Source organism: Lotus japonicus, chromosome 5 (assembly GCF_012489685.1).
Source record: "Lotus japonicus ecotype B-129 chromosome 5, LjGifu_v1.2".
Lineage (NCBI taxonomy): Eukaryota > Viridiplantae > Streptophyta > Magnoliopsida > Fabales > Fabaceae > Lotus > Lotus japonicus.
Window position 1 is genome coordinate 25,221,417 of NC_080045.1, and position 19,396 is coordinate 25,240,812.

At 45.3% G+C, this 19,396-nt stretch overlaps 3 protein-coding genes across 3 annotated transcripts; all 3 read left to right on the top strand.

Annotated features, from left to right (window-relative positions):
* Positions 1-275: 275 nt before the first annotated feature.
* Positions 276-1,724, top strand: LOC130719380 (uncharacterized). The gene has a single exon (XM_057570003.1). The coding sequence runs from the start codon at positions 276-278 to the stop codon at positions 1,722-1,724; it is 1,449 nt and encodes a 482-aa protein (XP_057425986.1).
* A 14,681-nt stretch (positions 1,725-16,405) lies between these two features.
* LOC130720420 (uncharacterized) lies at positions 16,406-18,654 on the top strand. Its single transcript, XM_057571063.1, has 3 exons — positions 16,406-16,959; positions 17,043-18,276; positions 18,366-18,654. Exons 1-2 carry the CDS (start codon positions 16,748-16,750, stop codon positions 17,803-17,805), a joined length of 975 nt encoding a protein of 324 aa, XP_057427046.1. The 5' UTR covers positions 16,406-16,747; the 3' UTR covers positions 17,806-18,276; positions 18,366-18,654.
* Positions 17,977-18,776, top strand: LOC130719381 (uncharacterized). The gene is made up of 4 exons (XM_057570005.1): positions 17,977-18,276; positions 18,366-18,503; positions 18,614-18,621; positions 18,674-18,776. Exons 1-4 carry the CDS (start codon positions 17,977-17,979, stop codon positions 18,774-18,776), a joined length of 549 nt encoding a protein of 182 aa, XP_057425988.1.
* The last annotated feature ends 620 nt before the right edge of the window (positions 18,777-19,396 follow it).

The window sequence follows — 19,396 nt, forward strand, 5'->3', positions numbered from 1 at the left end:
GGGGAGTGTCCTAATCTTCTCTTGTTAGATGCTCCGTTGAGTAGCTCTCCTGCTACTCTTGCTTAGCCTTTGTGCCGGGGTTCTGTCCCCTCATCTGTAACCAAAAAAAAAAAAAAAACTGATGACATTGGATCATATAATAACTAAGTAAAGTTAAATTAATTTTTTTTTTGAAACGGAAAATAAAATTAAATAGCTAACATGATAATTCAATTCATGTTTGTTCGGTGAAGATTGTCATTGAAGGGATTCTCTGCTAGGGTTTCAAGTATACGATGGACATTGACGGCGAGAACGTGCCACCTGACGGCGGAGACGGCGAGGCAACCAAGAGGATGACTTTTCGTGACAAGCTAATGGGGGGAGCGACTGCACCAGCTCCTAAGGTGTTCAAGGATCTTGTGGATCAAGGGAAAATGAAGGTTAATCTTGTGAATGGCAATCGTCTCCTCCCTCAAGTCACGACTGATAAGGAAGTGATTGAGGAGATGTGTGCTCCATGGCGGGAATCTTTGATTGTTTGCCTTTTGGGGAAGAAGCTTGGATATAGAACTATGAAGGTGAAACTTGCAAACACTTGGAGGCTCTCTGGTGACTTTAACCTCCTGGATGTCGACAACGGGTTCTATATGGTGAAATTTGACATGAAGGAAGATCGAGAGAAGGTCATCAACGGAGGCCCGTGGATGATTTTTGACCACTATTTGGCTGTTTTGACTTGGAGCAGGGAGTTCGTTTCACCTTTGGCCCGTGTTACCAACACGCTAGCTTGGGTGCGCATCCCAAGTTTGAATGTAGTTTTCTATGATGAAAGCTATCTCCTCTCTGTGGCCCGTGTGATTGGGAGACCTATAAAGGTGGATATGAACACGTTGAATGCGGATAGAGGAAGGTTTGCCAGAATTTGTGTGGAAATTGATCTATCACTGCCAGTGGTGGGTAAGGTCTGCATTGAAGGCTACTGGTACCAGATTGAGTACGAGGGACTCCATGTGATCTGCTCTAAATGTGGATGTTATGGCCATCGGAGTAGAGAATGTACGGCACCAACGCCGGTGGCGGAAAAGGCTCCAGATGCAGGGACAGGAGCAGGCGAGGCTACGGCGAAAGAAAACCCGGTGGCGGAGGTCGTGACGCCGCCGAATGGTGAGCCAGGTCAGGAACAAGTCATGGAGGGCCCAACCCAAGGCGTTGCCATGGCCCAAGGAGAGAACATTCCGTCAATTGAGGATGCCATTAATGCAGGCGCTGCGAACAAGGAGATCCCAAGTCTGATTCTTGATGCCGGGTTCGAAATTCATGGAGAATGGTTGACTGTGGTTAAGAAAAAGAAAAAACTGCCTCCTAGAACTCTGGAACGTAAAGGGGGGGCGAATCATGCAGACTCCAAGGGAGTAATGATTGGCAAATCAAAACGGCCTCATGGAGCACGAAATTCTAGTGATGTTGTTGCTGTCTCTAATTTTAAAAAAAAGGTGGGGCCCCCTAATGCCTTCAATTTCGTTGCTGGTAGCTCCAGCCATGCAGCTGGAAAAGTCCAAGCAATTAAAAATAATAAAAGGTCCAGAATGGTGGGCCCAGATGATTCTCAACAATTAGCCATTCAGGATTCTTCCACTCAAGAGGTGTTGCTAAGGGAGCAATCAAGTATGATTAATGATGACTTAAATGTCAATGATTCACTACGTAAAATTGGTGCACATGTGCATGCCTTGGGTAATTAACCATAGCGTGTGGGTCCCCTATTCATATCATTTTTTAATGATAGGATTTGAAGATTTTAATATTTTCATGTGGAATGTTAAAGGAGCTATTAATGCCAATGCACAATTAGCTCTGAAGGATTTTATTCGTGTTAGAAGACCTGATGTCATTATCTTGGTAGAGACTCATTGCCGTTTTCAGCGTACTGACAGGTTTTGGAGAGGGCAGGGTTTCAATCCTGTTTGCCTAGAGGAAGCTGTGGGTCATAGTGGGGGAATTTGGGTCCTTATTCACCAAAGTTCCAAGGCTACAGTTACTCTCATTGACTCTTTCTGTCAAGCTGTAACGTTTGATATTGCAGTAGGAGCCTATGCTTGGACTTGCTCGGCTGTCTATGCGAGCCCAACAGTGGTGCATAGGGATTCTCTCTGGGATCACCTCTCTATTCTTCGTACTCAGATTACCAAACCTTGGCTTGCGGTTGGTGATTTTAACGAAATTCTTTACCCTTCTGAGGTAAGAGGGGGTGCTTTCCTCCCTGGGCGAGCGCTTCGGTTTTCCTCCGTGTTGGACAATTGTGATTTGTTAGACCTTGAAGCCAAAGGGGGCCTCTTTACGTGGCACCGGAAAGAAAGAGGTATCCTTCGTATTTCTAAGAAGTTGGATCGGGCTTTAGCTGATAGTGAGTGGCGGTTGTCTTTCCCTGAAGCCTTTGTAGAAGTCAAAACTAGAATGGACTCGGACCATAACCCCATCCTAGTAAGGTTCAATGCACCGGAGGAGCGGAACAGAGACCGACCCTTTCGTTATCTTGCTGCTTGGTCGAATCATGATGAGTATAGGAGTGTGGTTTCTAATGCGTGGCGTGGATCAGGAGGTAACCTTCATGACAAAATCCATCGGGTGCAGACTGATTCCATGTCCTTCAATAAGCATACTTTTGGTAATGTGTTTCAACGGAAAAGGCATGTGGAGGGAAGACTTCGTGGTGTCCAACGTGATCTTGACACTAGGGTGACTTCCAGTATGGTTCAACTTGAGGAGCAGCTGCAATTGGAATACAGGGGTATCCTTAGGAATGAGGAGCTTCTATGGTTCCAAAAATCCCGGGAACAATGGGTCAAGTTTGGTGATCGCAACACAGCTTTCTTCCACACTCAAACCATTATCCGCCGGAAGCGCAACAAAATCCATAGGTTGCAATTGGGAGATGGTTCTTGGAGCTCTGATGAAGGGACTCTAAGGAGTGAGGCCGAAAATTTTTTCAAAAATTTGTTTTGCACTGCTCCTGATATATCTAATGCTCATTTTCAGGTTGAGAATATCCCAACAATCCCGCACGATTGCACAAAGGATCTTTTGGAGCCGGTTTCCAAGGCAGAGGTCAAGAGGGCCCTTATGTCCATGAAATCCTTCAAGGCCCCAGGCCCCGATGGCTTCCAACCAGTGTTCTTCAAAAAATATTGGGACATTGTTGGGGAGGATATTTGGAGGGTTGTGAGGGATGCCTTTGTGACTGGCTCTATTGACCCTGCTCTGGCTGAGACCTTGATCGTTCTTATTCCCAAGGTGGATGTGCCGACTCAGATGAAGGATTTAAGGCCTATAAGCCTTTGTAATGTGGTGTACAAGATCATTACCAAGGTGTTGGTGTCTCGCATTCGTCCTTATCTGGATCAAATCATTGGGCCGCTTCAGTCTAGTTTCATCCCGGGTAGGGGTACAACCGACAATGCTATTTTGGCCCAGGAAGTTATTCACTACCTTGATCACTCCATGGCTAAGAAGGGTTCCATGGCTTTTAAGATAGACTTAGAAAAAGCCTATGATAAGCTATCTTGGGAGTTTTTGGATGGTACTATTAAGGACTTTGGCTTTCCTGAAGTTACTTGCCACTTGATTATGAATTGTGTGACCTCCTCAAAGCTTGCTCTTCTGTGGAATGGTTCCAAGCTTCCTTGGTTCAAACCGGTTCGTGGCCTCCGGCAGGGTGACCCTATGTCCCCTTATCTCTTTGTTATGTGTATGGAGAAGCTTTCTGTGCGTATTCAGAATGCTGTGAGTGCGGGGCTTTGGCATCTGATTACTATGTCTAGAGGGGGCCCCCCTCTTTCTCATATTCTTTTTGCAGATGATGTCCTCCTCTTCTGCAAGGCGAAATCATCCCAAGTGGAGGTGGTTGCTAGTATCCTGGCTGATTTTGGTTCAGCTTCTGGCCTTATTGTCAGTGCGGCAAAATCCAAAGCTCTTTGTTCTAAAGGTGTGCCCGCTGCGACTCGCCATGAGATAGCTCTTTCCAGTCCCATTCGTGTGGTTAGAAGCTTGGGAAAATACTTGGGATTTCCCATGGTGAGTGGGAGAGTGTCCCATGGTGATTTTAATTTTATTCTTGATCAGGTCTCTCGCCGTTTAGCGGGATGGAAGTGTCGGCTTCTGAACACAGCAGGTCGTATTTGCTTGGCGAGATCGGTCCTTACTGCTCTTCCTACCTATTACATGCAGGTGGTGTGGCTACCTCGGAAGATCGTTCATTCTATTGATAGAGCAGCTCGAAATTTTATCTGGTCTGCTTCTGGTAATCGCGGATGGCATCGGGTTAAATGGGAGGTTGTCACCCAGCCTCGTCAAGATGGTGGTATCGGTGTGCGAGACACCTCTTTCGCAAATACTTCCCTCTTGGGGAAGCTTGTGTGGACCTTGCTGCAAGATCCTGAGAAACTTTGGGCGCGTGTTCTCTCCCATAAGTACCTGGGCTCGAAATCTATCCTTGATGTTGTTGCTTCGTCGTCGGCGTCAAGCCTCTGGAAAGGCATCCTGCGTGCTCGCGATGTCCTCAAGGAGGGTTTCCGGTTCAAACTGGGCAATGGAACAACCTCAATCTGGTACCATGACTGGAGTGGGCAAGGTTCGCTTGCCACCACGCTCCCCTTTGTTCATATAACTGACACATCCTTGTCTCTTCGTGATGTTATTCGAGATGGTAGTTGGACTTTTTCTGGCCTCTATACTATCATACCACCAGACCTGCAGTAGTCCTTCCATGCTATTGTTCCGAGCATTGATGCTAGGCTGGTCGACTGTTGGACCTGGACGCATGACCGGAATGGGGTTTATACTGCTGCTAGCGCTTATTCTTGGCTCATCTCGGAGGCTGCTCAGCCTTCGTTTCCCCCATTAAATTGGTGCCTTGGAAGTTCATTTGGAAAATTGAGGCCCCGGAGAAAATTAGAGTGTTTGTGTGGCTCCTCATGCACGATGCTATCCAAGTGAATAATTTCAGGTTTCGCTGCCACTTGGTGTCTTCCCCAGCTTGTACCCGCTGCAACCATCATGTTGAAGATAGTATTCATTGTTTGAGAGATTGCAGGTTCGCTAGGGAGGTTTGGTCCAGGCTTGATGCTCTCTCTTGGCCTGGTTTTCTTTCTGGGGATATTTTCTCTTGGCTCTTGTGTCAAGCGCGCGGTACACATGCGTCCCTTTTCGCCACAGCAATCTGGGGGATTTGGAGGTGGCGTAACAATGCTCTTTTGGGTGACAATAGCTGGAGCGCGATGAGCACAGTTCAGCGGATCCTCCATGACCACCATGAGCACATTACCTATTTGTCATCAGACCTATCGAGTTTAACAGGGAGTGTGGCTGTGGCGCGGTGGAGCGTTCCCCCTGTTGGTAGGCTTAAGCTGAATACAGATGGAGCATTCGATCATGTTGGCACGAGATCGGGAATGGGGGGCCTCGTGAGGGATGCTTCTGGTTCTTGGGTGTGCGGGTTTTATGCGGGTGCGACTAGTGCAAACCCACTTCTGGCAGAAATTGAGGCTCTGAAGCTGGGATTGAATATGTTATGGGATGCAAATTTGAGATGTGTTGATTGTGAAGTGGACTGCCTTGATATTGTCCAGGCTTTAGCTAATAACACTTATCAATTCCATGTTCAGGCCTCCAACTTGCTAGAGTTAAAGCTGCTCTTGGATCGTGATAGGGATGTGGAGCTCAGGCATATCTCTCGAGATGCGAATGACGCTGCGGATTGTCTTGCCGGGTTGGGTAGTCGTCTTCAATGCTCTTATACCTATCTTGAGGTTCCTCCTCAAGAGCTTTGTCCCATCTTGGCTAGGGACTTATTAGCCTTGTAGTTCTTCTTCCTGTCCTTTAATTTTCCGATGTACCAAAAAAAAAATAGCTAACATGATAACATTTGTAACTAGAAAAAACACACTAAACTTGTGAATAATAAATTAGCTACTTATAGCTAACATGTGCATAGCTCAGCTAATTGGCAGTAATATGTTAATACTTAATACACAACCAAACAAATAGTGTACCCCTAATCAACCCCCTTCAAATGATTTATTCAATGTGCGAACACGGCCTTCCTACCCAACATCCCTCATCATTTCTAGACCTGAAAAAGAATATATAAAGATACAACTTTCATGCATCCTATTTTTTCGGTTTTTTCTATTAATTCACATTATTTATACGAGAAAAAGTTTGATGCACTAACGGTGTAAAGTTTTTTTACACCTTCAACCAATCAGATTTCAAAGATGTGAGAAAATCTCTCTTTTCATTTAATTTCTTTAATTGACATGTCACATCCTTGAAATCTGATTGGTTGACGGTGTAAAAAAAACTTTACACCGTCAGTGCATCAAAATTAAATTCTATTTATACATCACACATATATAATTCGCAAACTTATTTCTATTTAATTTTGTGAAGAACTAATTTAGCACTTAATTAATACCTTTTCATTTAGACAACATTGCTCTACTTTTTCTCTTTATGAATAGTTATATGATGGGTTTCTTGTAATTTGACTTATCTAAGAATTGTAAAATTTTAAATTCAAATCTTTCTCTCTCCCCATTTATTGACATTTTCCCTTTTTCTATGTATTCTCCTCGTCAAAAAAAATGTATTCTCCTTTTCTCCATGAATTAACAAATCCATCTAAAAGTCTTCAAAGTACCTGTAACAAATAAACAAAGGCTTAATAACATTTTCGGTTCATTTATCCCGATTTTATTGTTCTTGTCCCTCACGTTTATTAATTATTGCAATAGTTTTTTAACTTCCATTCAATATTTCACAATTTTTTTTATCCAAAAATTAATTAAAAAAACCAGAAACCATACAATTGTTAACCAAAAACCATACAATTTAATTTTTTTAATTAAAAACCATTAAATATTGAATTAAAGTTGACGAAAAACCATGTTCTATCCAAGAACATAGAGGTGAGGTATGGTACCTAGAGTGAAGTGATTGCAATGTGGGAATTTAGTGAGAGAGAGAGAGAGAGAGTGTAACCGCTTAGAGAGATAATATAACTGAATTTCAAGTTTTTATTTCACAAATGAGCTAAGAGTCCTTTACAATTGGTAACCGCATAGGCTTGGTGTTGGGCCTTGCGCCCCTAACCGTCCTTAGTGGGCCAGTTGGGCCTCTCGGGGAGGCCCAAACTCTTTGGCTCACTCACCGCCCTAAGGCAAGCGCCTCTGGGCGAGGGCCCCTAGGTCTCGCCCAGTCCACAAGTCCACAAGACACCGAGCTCGAAGCATGAGAGCTAAGAGTGTCTTAATAATCAAAACTAACTAATGCCAAAGCCTAGTGATCAAGAATGATTGCCAACATGGCATAGTAAGTAAAGCTAAAGCTAATTTCTGATTCCCTTCACAAGCCCCTCTCAGCCCACAAGTCCACAGGTAGGCTTGTGGCGACAGTGCTTGGTCCTCTCGCCCGATTCCAACTGTGATCGCCGTAAATCATGGTGGCTTGACGCGTGTAGGCCACATGCAACGCACCGAAGAAGTGCGAAGGTCAGTGAATCTGCAGAATCCCAACCGCTGCCCTCGAAACGTCCCCTCAAATCATGATAAAGCCTGTTAATTTGAATTTTGAACCAATCAGCTTCAGCCGTTGTAACTTCCCATTTAATGCGCCGCTCCCACTTCCACATATTCCCTCAACTGCAATCATTCCTCTGCCATCATGGTGCACGATTCTCCACCTTCTCCCCACGTCCATCAGCAACCATCCACAAAATTCCTCCACGCATCTCCCCTCAACAGCCACCCCATCCTATAAGGACGTTACTACCTCATCCTTCGCTTCTTTTACAACCTCAACTCCTAGCCACCCTCTTTGCTCAAAAAGACCCTTCGAAAAATGAGTGAATCGCCATTTTGGTCCCTGAGAAAGTAAGCGTCGATCATATTAATCCCTAGAAATCATTAATGGTGAAAAAAATCCCTGAGTGTGTTGACGTCGGTCATAGTAGTCCCTATCCATGTTTGGCCGTTAGTCCCTCAAACGGAAAAGTGACATAGTCACTTAAATTGACACGTGGCTGATCCACATGGCAGCCATGTAATATATAATAATAAATATTAAAAAATAAAAAATAAAAAATCAATTAATAATTAAATTATTTAAAAAAATTAATTAATAATAGAGAGAGTCAATCTGATGTACCAAATTTTCATCTTCTTCCATATCTTCTTCAACATCACTTCAACAAATCTTCATAAAAAAGATCAGAATATCACCTTCTTCCTCATCATCTTCATCACCAACACCAAGCCGGTGTAATCCCACCCCACCAACACCAAAGTCAACCCAACCTGCATCTTTCATCACTCACTCTCTCTCTCTCTCTCTCTCTCTCTCTCTCTAATCCCTCATTGCTACTCTCTGAACACCCTCTTCTCCTTCTCTCACACCCGAACTCAAACTCAGTCACCAAATCTTGAACAAAGCCACAACCTTTCTTCTCCACATCAACAAATCCTTCAAAAAGACACAACCTTTAGAGAGTGATTGAAGATGGAGGGCACAAACAAGTGTATTTGAGCCTCATATCTGCTTCCCTCTCTCCTTCCATCAAGCTCAATGTGTTGAATTGACTCTGGGTTCTTTTTTCTGGGTCGAATCTGGGTTTGAAGAGGTGAGCATGGGTTTTTTTCCCGGTCTTCTATGGGTGAACTTGTACAGATCTGACTGGAGAGGAGGAGGAGGGTAGAGGTTCTTCATCAACTGGAGAGGAGGAGTATGGTAGAGGTTCTCCATCTACTGGAGAGAGGAGGAGGAGGAAGAATCAACAATGAACAAGGTTTGGGTCACTGATTTTCTTTAGCCTTAAGAGCAGTGCGGTTTCTATGAACATGAGTAACATCCTTGAATTTGTATCCTATATCAAGTCTGCATGATAATTTCTATTTCTGGTTAATGAAGTAAGAGCAGTGTGGTTTAAGAAGCTAGGTTCAATTTGATTTTCGTATGTGTAATTTTAATTTATTGTCTTTAGTGTAGTTTCTGTTGTGGTGTGTTATTTGTGGTTAGTGTTTGAATGTTATAGTAGTTTTGATTTGTGGTTTAAGATTTTCAATCCATAGTTTTAATGAATGTACTGTGTTTACATATGTTTTGTATTTTAGTGCAATTTTATTAAGTTCTGGAATGGTCACGGAGGGGATGATGTGAAAAGGACCAATATTGATGTTTGATTTATTGATGTTCATATGTAATGCAGAATTGATTAATTGTGCACAGCTGCTATTGTTTATGAGTTTGTGGTTTAGATTTGTTATTTTATTTTAACTCATTATTTTAATTAAATTAATTACCTAGGAACTAAATTGATAACGTCAAGGACTAAATTGAAACCTACGTGGCACATAACGTGACACATGGGCACTTTCCGTTCCAAGGACTAATGGCCAAACTTAGATAGGGACTACTATGACCGAGGTCAACACTTACAGGGATTTTTTTAACCATTAATGATCTCTAGGGACTAATATGACCGGTGCCTACTTTCTTAGGGACCAAAATGGTGATTCACTCTCGAAAAATTGCTACTCCGGCTCCAACGACGCTCCTTTTGCTTCCCCCCACTCCGGTGAGTTTCTTGAACCTCAAAATTGCTTTCATTTCTTCCATTTTACCCCAAACTTTGCGCTTTCCCCCAATGGCACCAAAACGTCGAACCAGGAGCTCCTCCCGTGGCGCTACCGTTGCCACCCCTCTGCGGTACGTTCCTCCAGCCGACCCTCCCCCTCCTGGGGGAGTCCCCCTTGACAAGGAGGACATTACCACTTTCCGACTTAAGACCTGGGAATCTTTACCACCCTCCGCCCTTAGGGGTCTTCCAGCCGGAACAATTCCTAACCAACCGTCCTAGCAGTGGAAATCAGTTTGTGACCTCTCTTCGAGGTTCGGTGGGTTTTGCCACGAGAAGTCCCTCGACAACATTCTTCACTACGGCGGCTGCTCGGCTTCCAAGCATCCTTGGCTTCGCCACTCTTACCGTGACGTGAAAGACCCTCATTTTTTCTATGTGCATGAGTACATGTTTACCGGTTTGGGGATCCGGTTTCCTTTCTCCCCCTTCATTTGCTCCGTGCTGCGCAGCGTAAACGTCGCCCCGTCCCAACTCCACCCTAACAGCTGGGCCTTCCTGCGGTGCTTCGAAATCCTCTGCGACGCAATCTAGCAAGAGCCAGAACACTTTCATTTCTTTTACTTCTATGGTGTGGTCACCCAGCCATCACCCCCTCGCAGCTGGGTCTCCCTAGAAGCCAGATCCAACCGCCAACGCTTCAACCCCCTTTGGGCTACCGTTACGGACGACCTCGCCCGAAGGTATTTCAAAATCGTGGTGTCCCACGAATATCCCGAAATCTTCACTTTAAGGGACGGCACCGCCCGTTTCCCTTTGTACTGGACCAAATAGGTGTTGCAGATAGTTGACCCGCCCGAGGGTTCTCTAACCCCCGAGGACAAGACTATTATCAGCTTCCTGGCCAGACTTCCGATCCTAGACTACGCCCGAGTGCTTGGTAAAGCCAAGATTTCGTCAACTCCTGCCTATTTAGGTTTCCCGTCCTTCCCACGATTTGTTCTTTGCCCCTTGCTCATTTTATACTCTCTTCAATTCTGCTGACTTTTCTTTGTTGTTACTTGATTCAGGGAAAATGAATTTTACCAATGCAGACCTCTTAGCTGCTTTCGAGAAGAAGAAGGATGCCCCATTTCCCCCTCGTGTCAACCTGAAAGGCAACAAGACACCCTCCCTGTCTCAATTAGAGGGCGAGGTCAGGAAACGGGCGCCTCAGAGTCCTAGAAAAGAGGCCTCTCAACCGCCTCCTTAGAGGGCGAGGCCCAAATTCAGCGCCTCAACTCCCAGCTGGATCTTAGCCCCATGGGGGCGTTCAAGAAGGTCACCTCTGCCGGATTGGTTGGTCCCGAGGATCCTCCGGGCTTTGTAGCTGAGTATTTCCTGAGCGATGAAGATGTAGAGCAAGACAGAAACATTAATATTCCTTAGATCAGTTATGTAATAGCAATTTATCATTATTATTTTTAAAGACAACGCTTGCAACTCTTTTGTCTTCTTTTAACGAGAATAGCTGTTTCGATCGCCCTTTTTCCCTTTTTGCACGTCGCCCCGTCATGTTTTGTTGCATGCTCATTCATTTGTTTTTTTTTTAAACTGCCTGAATTTCTTCGTTCAACAATCTTGAGAGTGTGCTGGGGATAACTAGGACTTTTGCTCAGTCTTGGACTGAGGCTTTGTTCACACGCTTTTCCCGTAAGATCAGGTGTGGCCCCACCAGCCTTATTAGGCGGGGACTTACGGTGGCTCGGGACCCAATGGCCATGTGGGTTGCCCAAAGGCTTAGCCTAGTTAAAAATGCTCGCCCATGTTTTGGGGAGGCTTTTAATCGCCCATATTTCGGGGAGGATCTTGGGATAAGAAGCTTATCCGCACACGTCGCCAACAGGGGGCAGCGGTCCACGCCGGACTTTCCGGAGCGATCCCCGGACATCAAGGTCGTGTTGGGATCGCCACCTTCAGGAAATGTTTCCCACCGGGTGACCGTTTCAATTTAGTTGAAAGTTCAGAGTATTACTGAGAATATCCTTTTGTATTTGATTGTAAAATAGATTTTACACTTGAGGGATGCCTCATTAAAAAAACTCCCATGGTGGAGAAAAAGAGTGCATCTTTATTTTTGTCCTAATTCCTGCTTTTACTCGCCGCGACCATGCCCCATCTTTTGCCCTCCTGATCAAAGCACCACGCCAAACACCCCATCCTTCAGACCTGATGTGCTCGCTTCCTCCTCTTGGCTCTTGCGAGGCCAGTCCACTCGCCAGACCGCTCCGCGGTAAAGAGGATCTTCTTCTAACTCGCCTCTTTGCTTGTTGCGCTTAGCTGGCCTTAAAGGTTTAAAAACCGTCGATCCCACTGGCCTCCAGTATCCTGCCTTGCCCTTTTTCTTACTCTTGCGGCGGCGCGCCCGGTTCTGTTTTCGCACATTTTCCGGTTTGCCCTGGTGTTTCTCAAATGCTCTCCATCCGTTTTGCTCGACGTCTCCCTGTTTTAGATTCGCTCGAACCACATCTTACGTCACCGCCCCCTCTTCTCTGCTCTTCTCTTGGCTCTTGCTTAAAAGAGTCGACTTCCTAAACCCGGGCAATCCTCAAAGCGTTGCCTCTTTCTGACTCCAATTAAAGAGGTCAAAATTGTCCTCCACCAGTTTCTCTAGGCGCCTCTCTTGGCTAGCTGTGAGCCTGGGCTCAATCGCCAGCACTCCTCTGCTAAATTTGTACATTTCCAAGTCCTCGATTATGTTCGCCCAGCGTTCCTCGACATGGGCATCAGTGAACTGCCCATCTCTTCCCGTCCTACCGTCTAGCCTTCTCTGCCTTTGGCTGCTCCTTAGTCTCTCACTCTTTCGAGCAACCATCTGCTCCAATCTCCCTTACACCATTTCGCCCTTGGCTTTGAAAACCCTACTGGGCTTGACCTCCCTCCAAGATCTCGATCTCGTGACATCTGTGTCCATCACTGACTCCCTTATTTCCATACAAACTAAGGCAATTATTATAGTATTCTCTCGCTCTCCGCTGATCTACCACGATATTTCCCACCTTACCACAGATTAGTGGGTACTTCACCGCTAGGTGAGCCGTTGAAATTACTGCACAGAGACAGTTTAGCGTGTTCCGCCCGATGATGACATTGTATGACGCCACAACCTGCAATACTAAATACCTTACACGCAAAAGCTTAGCGTTCTCATCAATTCCAAGGGCCGTGTCTAAGTCCAGGTAGCCACGCACCCAGACCTGTTCTCCCGAGAAACCTACCAGAGTCCCAGTGTACGACATCAGGTCCTTATCTGTTAGTCCCAATTGCTCGAACGCATCGCCGTAAATAATATCCGAAGAAATTCCCTGGTACAAAAGTACTCTCCGCACATTAAAGTTATTGATCTTTACCATTACTACCACAGGATCATCCTCATATGTCTTGATCCCCTCGAAGTCCGCTGACGATATCACTATGTCCGGATGCCGAAAACCGAATGGGGTCACATACTCTTGCACTGATGTTACCGCCCTTACATGCCCACGCCTCGCTGAAGGTGTGTCACCGCCTCCACCGAAACCCCCAGCGATTGTATTTATCGTTCCCACCGGTGGTTCGAGGTCTTTGTTGAAGGTTTCTTCAACTCCCTTCCTCCTTGTCGTCAAGGTTTCCTTCTTATCCGTCGTTGGCGTTCGTTGGTGTCTGTCCTGCCTGGGCCCGCCCTGTTGTCCTTTTCCTGGCCTGTGGTCAGTCATTTGCGATCGTCCTGCCCTGATCAGTTTCCCGACCTCGCCTTTCAGCGTGAAACAGTCACTAGTGTCGTGTCCCGCCGAGCGGTGATACTCGCACCATTTAGCTCTACCTACCGCCCCCCGCCGTGAACTAATTCCTGCTATACTTCCTTCAACCGTATGTGTCGTCTTGACCTTCCGGAGAAGCTTCGTCAATTGTGCATCCGAGTCCCTCTCTGCCCCCTCACGTCGGCGAGGGCCGGTGGGTTGCCATGGGCGGTGACGCTCGAGTTTTTCAATAAAGTTGCGCCTCGGCAAATTCCTCCGTTCGGGCGACCTTCTTTTCCTTCCGCGTACGACCCTTTTCCTTTTTCCATCCTTGTTTCCTCGTCGATCTCACGTCCCTTTGCCCACCGACCTTTTCCGCCTTCGTCCGCTTCCTCTTAAACGCGTCGTCCTCCTCATCCAGGATGTAGGTGCTTGCCCGGGTGCGAACTTCCGTCATCGAGCGGGCTGGCTTCCTACTCAACTTGCTGTTCAGCTTTTCGGCAACAGTCCATTTTTGAAGGCGTGGGCGCAGGCCGGTGGCTCCGACTCCTCGATCTTCACAGATGCAGCACTGTACCGCTTCACATATTGCTTCAAGGTTTCTCGCTCCAACTGACGGACATTGTACGAATCGTCGATTGTAACTTGCTTGATCTTGCTCGCGGAGAATTGGACGAGGAACTTGGACGAGAAATCACGGAATTTTGCTATGGATTCCCGAGGCAAAGTCGTGAACCAAGCCATCGTTTTGCCTTTGAACGTGGATGGAAATATCCTGCACTTCACCGCATCGGAAGCTGCACTTATCACCATCTTCATACTGAAGTAAAGTAAATGGTCCTTTGGATCAGTTCCCCCACTGTACGCTTCCAAAGCAAGGCTCTTCATGTTGTCTGGGATGGCCACTTCCCTCACCGCCGCAGAGAACGGTTCGAACTCTGCGACGGCCTCTGTTTCCCGCTCTCCTTCATCTTGCTGCTCAAGGCGATAATACTCCAACTGCTCCTGCAAGTAATCATTTCGTTGCCGTATGTCATCAATATTGCAAATCAGGCGCCTCCAATCTTGGTCAGTGATCGAAGCCTGAGGTAGCGGCGGTCCATCTCCTGAGACCTCCCGGAATTCCTGTCGCTCAGGTGAGGACGGTGGAGAAGGAAACAGAGGGGTCGGAGAAAGAGGAGGAGGCGGCGGTGGAGGCGTAGGAGGAGTCGATTGCTCAGGCTGTTCGCGACAAACCTCTTCTCGGCGCAGCTTTCCTCTTACACGACGCAGTGGGGAACCGCGTCTCTGCTCCAGATCTCTGTCGCGGCGTCGACGATGTGTCGTCATCAAATTCCGATCACAAACTAGGAATTCAACCGGAAATACAAAAATCAAAGAAAATTCTTCAGAAAATAAAACTTCTCCCCAAGAAATCACAATCCACGTAGTCCGGCAATCAAAATCTACCGATCTCCACAGACGGCGCCAAATGTTCTATCCAAGAACATAGAGGTGAGGTATGGTACCTAGAGTGATGAGATTGCAATGTGGGAATTTAGTGAGAGAGAGAGAGTGTAACCCCTTAGAGAGAGAATGTAACTGAATTTCAAGTTTTTTTTCTCAAATGAGCTAAGAGTCATTTACAATTGGTAACCGCCCTCTATTTATAGGCTTGGGGTTGGGCCTAGCGCCCCTAACCATCCTTAGTGGGCCACTTGGGCCTCTCGGGGGAGGCCCAAACTCTCTGGCTCACTCACCGCCCTGAGGCAAGCGCTTCTGGGCGAGGGCCCCTGGGTCTCGCCCAATCCAAACCAAAACTGGAACAGGTAGTAAACGTGAAGGACGTTGTAGGCTAATAACATGAGAGACTAAAATTATCAAATCATGATAATTGAGGGACAAAAATGTTACTAAGCCAAACAAATATGAAGATAATCATAACTAGAGAGAGGTACCAATCAATATCCAATTGTTGAATGGAAAACACGTAAATTGAGGCATCAGGAAAGGAGTTTGTTTTTTTTTTTTGTTTTAGTGGTTTCGTTTTACGATGTAGTGTACACCTCTGTTTACTTAAAATCTAGGTTCTAGAATTTGTCATGCCTTATCTATTTCCATTGTGTGTCGTCATTCGTCACTCATGTACTCTATTTGGTTACGAAACCAATTTGGGATTTTTTTTTGTGAAAGGCTGTGGTGCAAGAATTGGTTGGCAAGGGGAGCTTGAGGAGTTCTGAACTTTTTAACCCCTTTGCTGCTTGTACTTTCTCTTTGCTGATTAATATATATTTAGGGAATTGTTATTCAGACCCCCCGAGCTATTTAGACCCCCAAAAATCTAGGAAATGTCAAAAATACCCTTACTGAAAATAGAAAACTTGAAAAATACCCCTCCCTCCATCCTTACCTTCTTCCTAATGTTTTGTTCAAGCTCCCCCCCCCCTCACCCCTTCTCACCACATTCTTTATCTTCTTCCAAACCCACTCTCAACTTCCAAACCCACTCTCAACTTCCACACTCACATTGTTGCCGGCCACCGCCTCCACCACCCACGCCACCGCTGTCGTCGTCCTCACCCAACACCATCACCAACGTCGTCATCGCCGTCGTCGCCATCACCCGACTTCTCCTCCCTCGTTGCTGTCGTCATCTTTGAAGGTACTGCACTCTAATCCCGATCTAGATTTATCGCACTTCCATTAAGCGTGAGCACCGTACTCTTTGTGTGCGTTAAGTTCGCACTCTGAAAGAGCGAGAGAGATGCACACTGAGAGTGCGTGTATCTGTTATTATTATCCCGACGCATTGTTAAACCGCGTCTTTGTCGCACTTATAAAGTGCGTTTGTGACGCGCGTTCAAAGTGCGATTTATACAGTTTTGGCCTGTAACAAAAACAGTAAACAATTTGCAATTTTTGTTTTGCATTTCAGGATGAGTCTCCCTGAGTCATATGAAGTAGACATGCCACAAGAAAGGCAACTAGCCAATGTAGAAGATCGACATGATGTGGCAATTGCAGTGGACTACACAGAACAATATACCACAGACAGGGTATTTTCATAACTAATGAGTGAGTTTATGTCAAATAAGTTGAATTTATATGTGATGCGTATATGTGTTAATATTTTGTAGGTTTTTGCTACTCGGGAGGAGCTTTTGGATTGGGCTAAGAATGTAGGAAAGCAACTAGGCTTTGTGATCATTATTAGAAGGTCTGATTGTGGGAGCAAGGGTCGTGGGAGTAAAGGCAGACAGTTGGCTATTTTGGTGTGCGAGATGAGCGGCAAGTACAAACCGTACAAGCCTGTGTTGGTGCGGAAGGGGACAGGAACCAAGAAATGTGATTGTCCAAGTGTGTGAAGGAAAAGTGCAAGCTCACTATCCAAGACAAGGAGATGTGGGACGATGTCAAGGACGCATGGAATAGAGTCATGTATGCCGAGTCAGCGGAGGAGTTTAATGCAGGCATGAACTTCTTACGTTCACTTGTTGGGGAGCACTCTGACCTCATGAATTACATTAAGGAAACTTGGTTGCCGTTTAAGCACAAGTTTGTGAAGTATGCGATTGACCGTTATGTGCACATGAGTAACACAACTACAAACAGGTACATTCTTAGACACTGACATTTCAATAAGTTTGCTACATTCATTAAGTATGTATTAATGTCAACGTTATAACTTTGCACAGGGTTGAAGGTGCACACGCAAAACTGAAAGTGTGCTTCAAAGATAGCAAGAATCACATGTGTGCGGCTGGGGCAGCTATACATAGGTGCACACTTCTCCAACATACAAGGATTAATGCTGCTTTTCAGGCAAGTATCTTCATCAGAGAGCATACATTTAAGGAGAAGTTGTACGATAACCTGCGTGGTGTAGTCTCAAGATATGCCCTCATGTTGATCGCAAAGGAGAAAGCGCGCATCGGAAAATGCGGCTGCACTATCAGGAGGACACACGACCTGCCTTGTTCATGTCGCCTTGGTATGATGACCACTATTCCATTGACGCAAGTGGACCAACATTGGAGGAGGCTTACATCAATATCTGCACCTGATGAATCCCAACCTGTTTTGGGATTGAGCATTGCGACAGAGTTAGAGGTCATTGCAAAGATGTTTAAAGAAGCTAATGTTTCCAGAAGACAAGCTATTAAAGAGAGGCTTCGGGAGATTGCATACCCGGATCAGAATTCTATGTGTCCTCCTCCAAACAAGTTGCCTACAAGGGGTCGGCCCAATGAACCTAAGGCTTCTACTAGACGCATTCCTTGTTCTTGGGAGAATGTTGTTGCAATAGCTGGGTCAAAGCAAGCTAGCAACTCATCAGCTCCACAAGACAAGGCGCGTAAGACCCGGTCTGAAAAATGGAAGAGCATTCCTTCGAAGCAATCTGCACCTAAGAAGAGAAGCAAGAGGATAGCAAGCAACTCAGCTAAGCTCCCGCCATAGCACCCGAAAGGCAAAGTTTACTCGGTCAACTACATCTATGAAGTGCCCGAATTCCTCCGTGAATATGTCATTGACATTCACAATGTTGAAGATGATGACAATTGTGGATATAGATGCATTGCTTCCTTGATGGGTAATGGAGAACAAAATTGGCGTCAAGTCCGAAAAGACATGATAAAGGAGCTTAGATTATGGCAAGGTGTTTATCATGGTATGTATGGCACTGACACACATTACGAAAAAGTATTACAAGCCTTGCATCTTGCACCAAATGAGTTTGCAACGGAGGAGGAGTGGTTATGCGTGCCGGATATGGGCCACATTGTTGCTACGATGTACCAGGTTGTGTTCGTGACCTTGTCGAATCGGGGGGGCGCCACCTACTTCCCTCTCACCGGTCCAGTGCTACATCTGTCAGAGCACAAGATTTTATGTTTACTTCTTGTCAACAACAACAACCATTGGGTGAAGGTACTGATCAATATTACATTTAGTATGAATTTACCTAACAATACATGAACTTTATCACATACTTAACAATATAATTGATCATTTTGTAGGTGCTTATTTCAAGTGGTTTTTCTTTGCCAACGGTTAATCCACAATGGATGTATTATTGTACTGTTGAAGCTCGTGGTTGGCAACTACCATACCTGGATCGCATGGCCCTATTCAACAAACTCTCTCGAGAGGCAAATGTAGACAACATAAGATCGATGGAATTATAAATCTCGCTGAAGATTAGTTTCGTGATGTTGTAGTAGTCCATTTGCAAATTTTCATATTAGTTGTAATGTATCAATGATAGATTATAATGTAAGATTTAACTTGAAGTTTATAATGTAACATTGTAATGTATCAATGACAGATTAGTTTTTGTTGAAGTTTCTGTTTCTGTTGTGTTAAAGTTTCTGTTGAAGTTTCTGTTTCTGTTTGTTTATGTCAAGTTTCTACATAATCTCGCACTTTAGAATTGCGTGACCAACGCACTTTCAATGTGCGATGGTAACGCCTTTATAAAGAGCGACTCATATCACGCACTTTGTAACGGCGCGACTAATGCAGTTCACTAAGTGCGAATATGTGCCTTTCCTATGTATAGTCAGACACGAGACATCAACTCTGACACTACTTAATCGCCGCTTCAACGTGCGCTCGGAACGCATGTTCAACGTGCGTCTACGTCGCTCCGTCGGTAGGTGTGATAGACACGCACTGCAAGGGTGCGTTCGAAATGAGCATTTTCGGATTTCCGATTTTCCATTGGGTCTAAATAGCTGTGGGGAGGGGGGGTCTGAATAACAATTCCCATATATTTATATGTTCATCTTTCAAAAAAAAAAAAATGATTTGAGAAGCTTAAGATGGTTGCTTGGGTGGTGTCTGCGGAAGAATACTTCAATGGAACTTTTGATGCAGATTTTGTCACTTGTAGCTAGATGAATAACGTGTAGAGAGAAAAAGTGATAAATGGGGAGAGAGGGGGGAAGATGATCATAAAGAATAATTATATCTTCACACCTCATTTTTTAGGTGTGGAGAGGTAAAGGAAGATAGAGATAGAAAGAAATGAGAGAAAAAGTAAAAATGT

Excerpts from the sequence above, each read along its gene's own strand:
- LOC130719380 (XM_057570003.1), top strand. The coding sequence starts at position 276 with ATGGACATTGACGGCGAGAACGTGCCACCTGACGGCGGAGACGGCGAG.
- LOC130720420 (XM_057571063.1), top strand. The coding sequence starts at position 16,748 with ATGTGGGACGATGTCAAGGACGCATGGAATAGAGTCATGTATGCCGAG. Across the intron at positions 16,960-17,042 it reads AGTAACACAACTACAAACAG|GGTTGAAGGTGCACACGCAA; the intron begins GTACATTCTTAG and ends AACTTTGCACAG.
- LOC130719381 (XM_057570005.1), top strand. The coding sequence starts at position 17,977 with ATGATAAAGGAGCTTAGATTATGGCAAGGTGTTTATCATGGTATGTAT. Across the intron at positions 18,277-18,365 it reads ACAACAACCATTGGGTGAAG|GTGCTTATTTCAAGTGGTTT; the intron begins GTACTGATCAAT and ends ATCATTTTGTAG.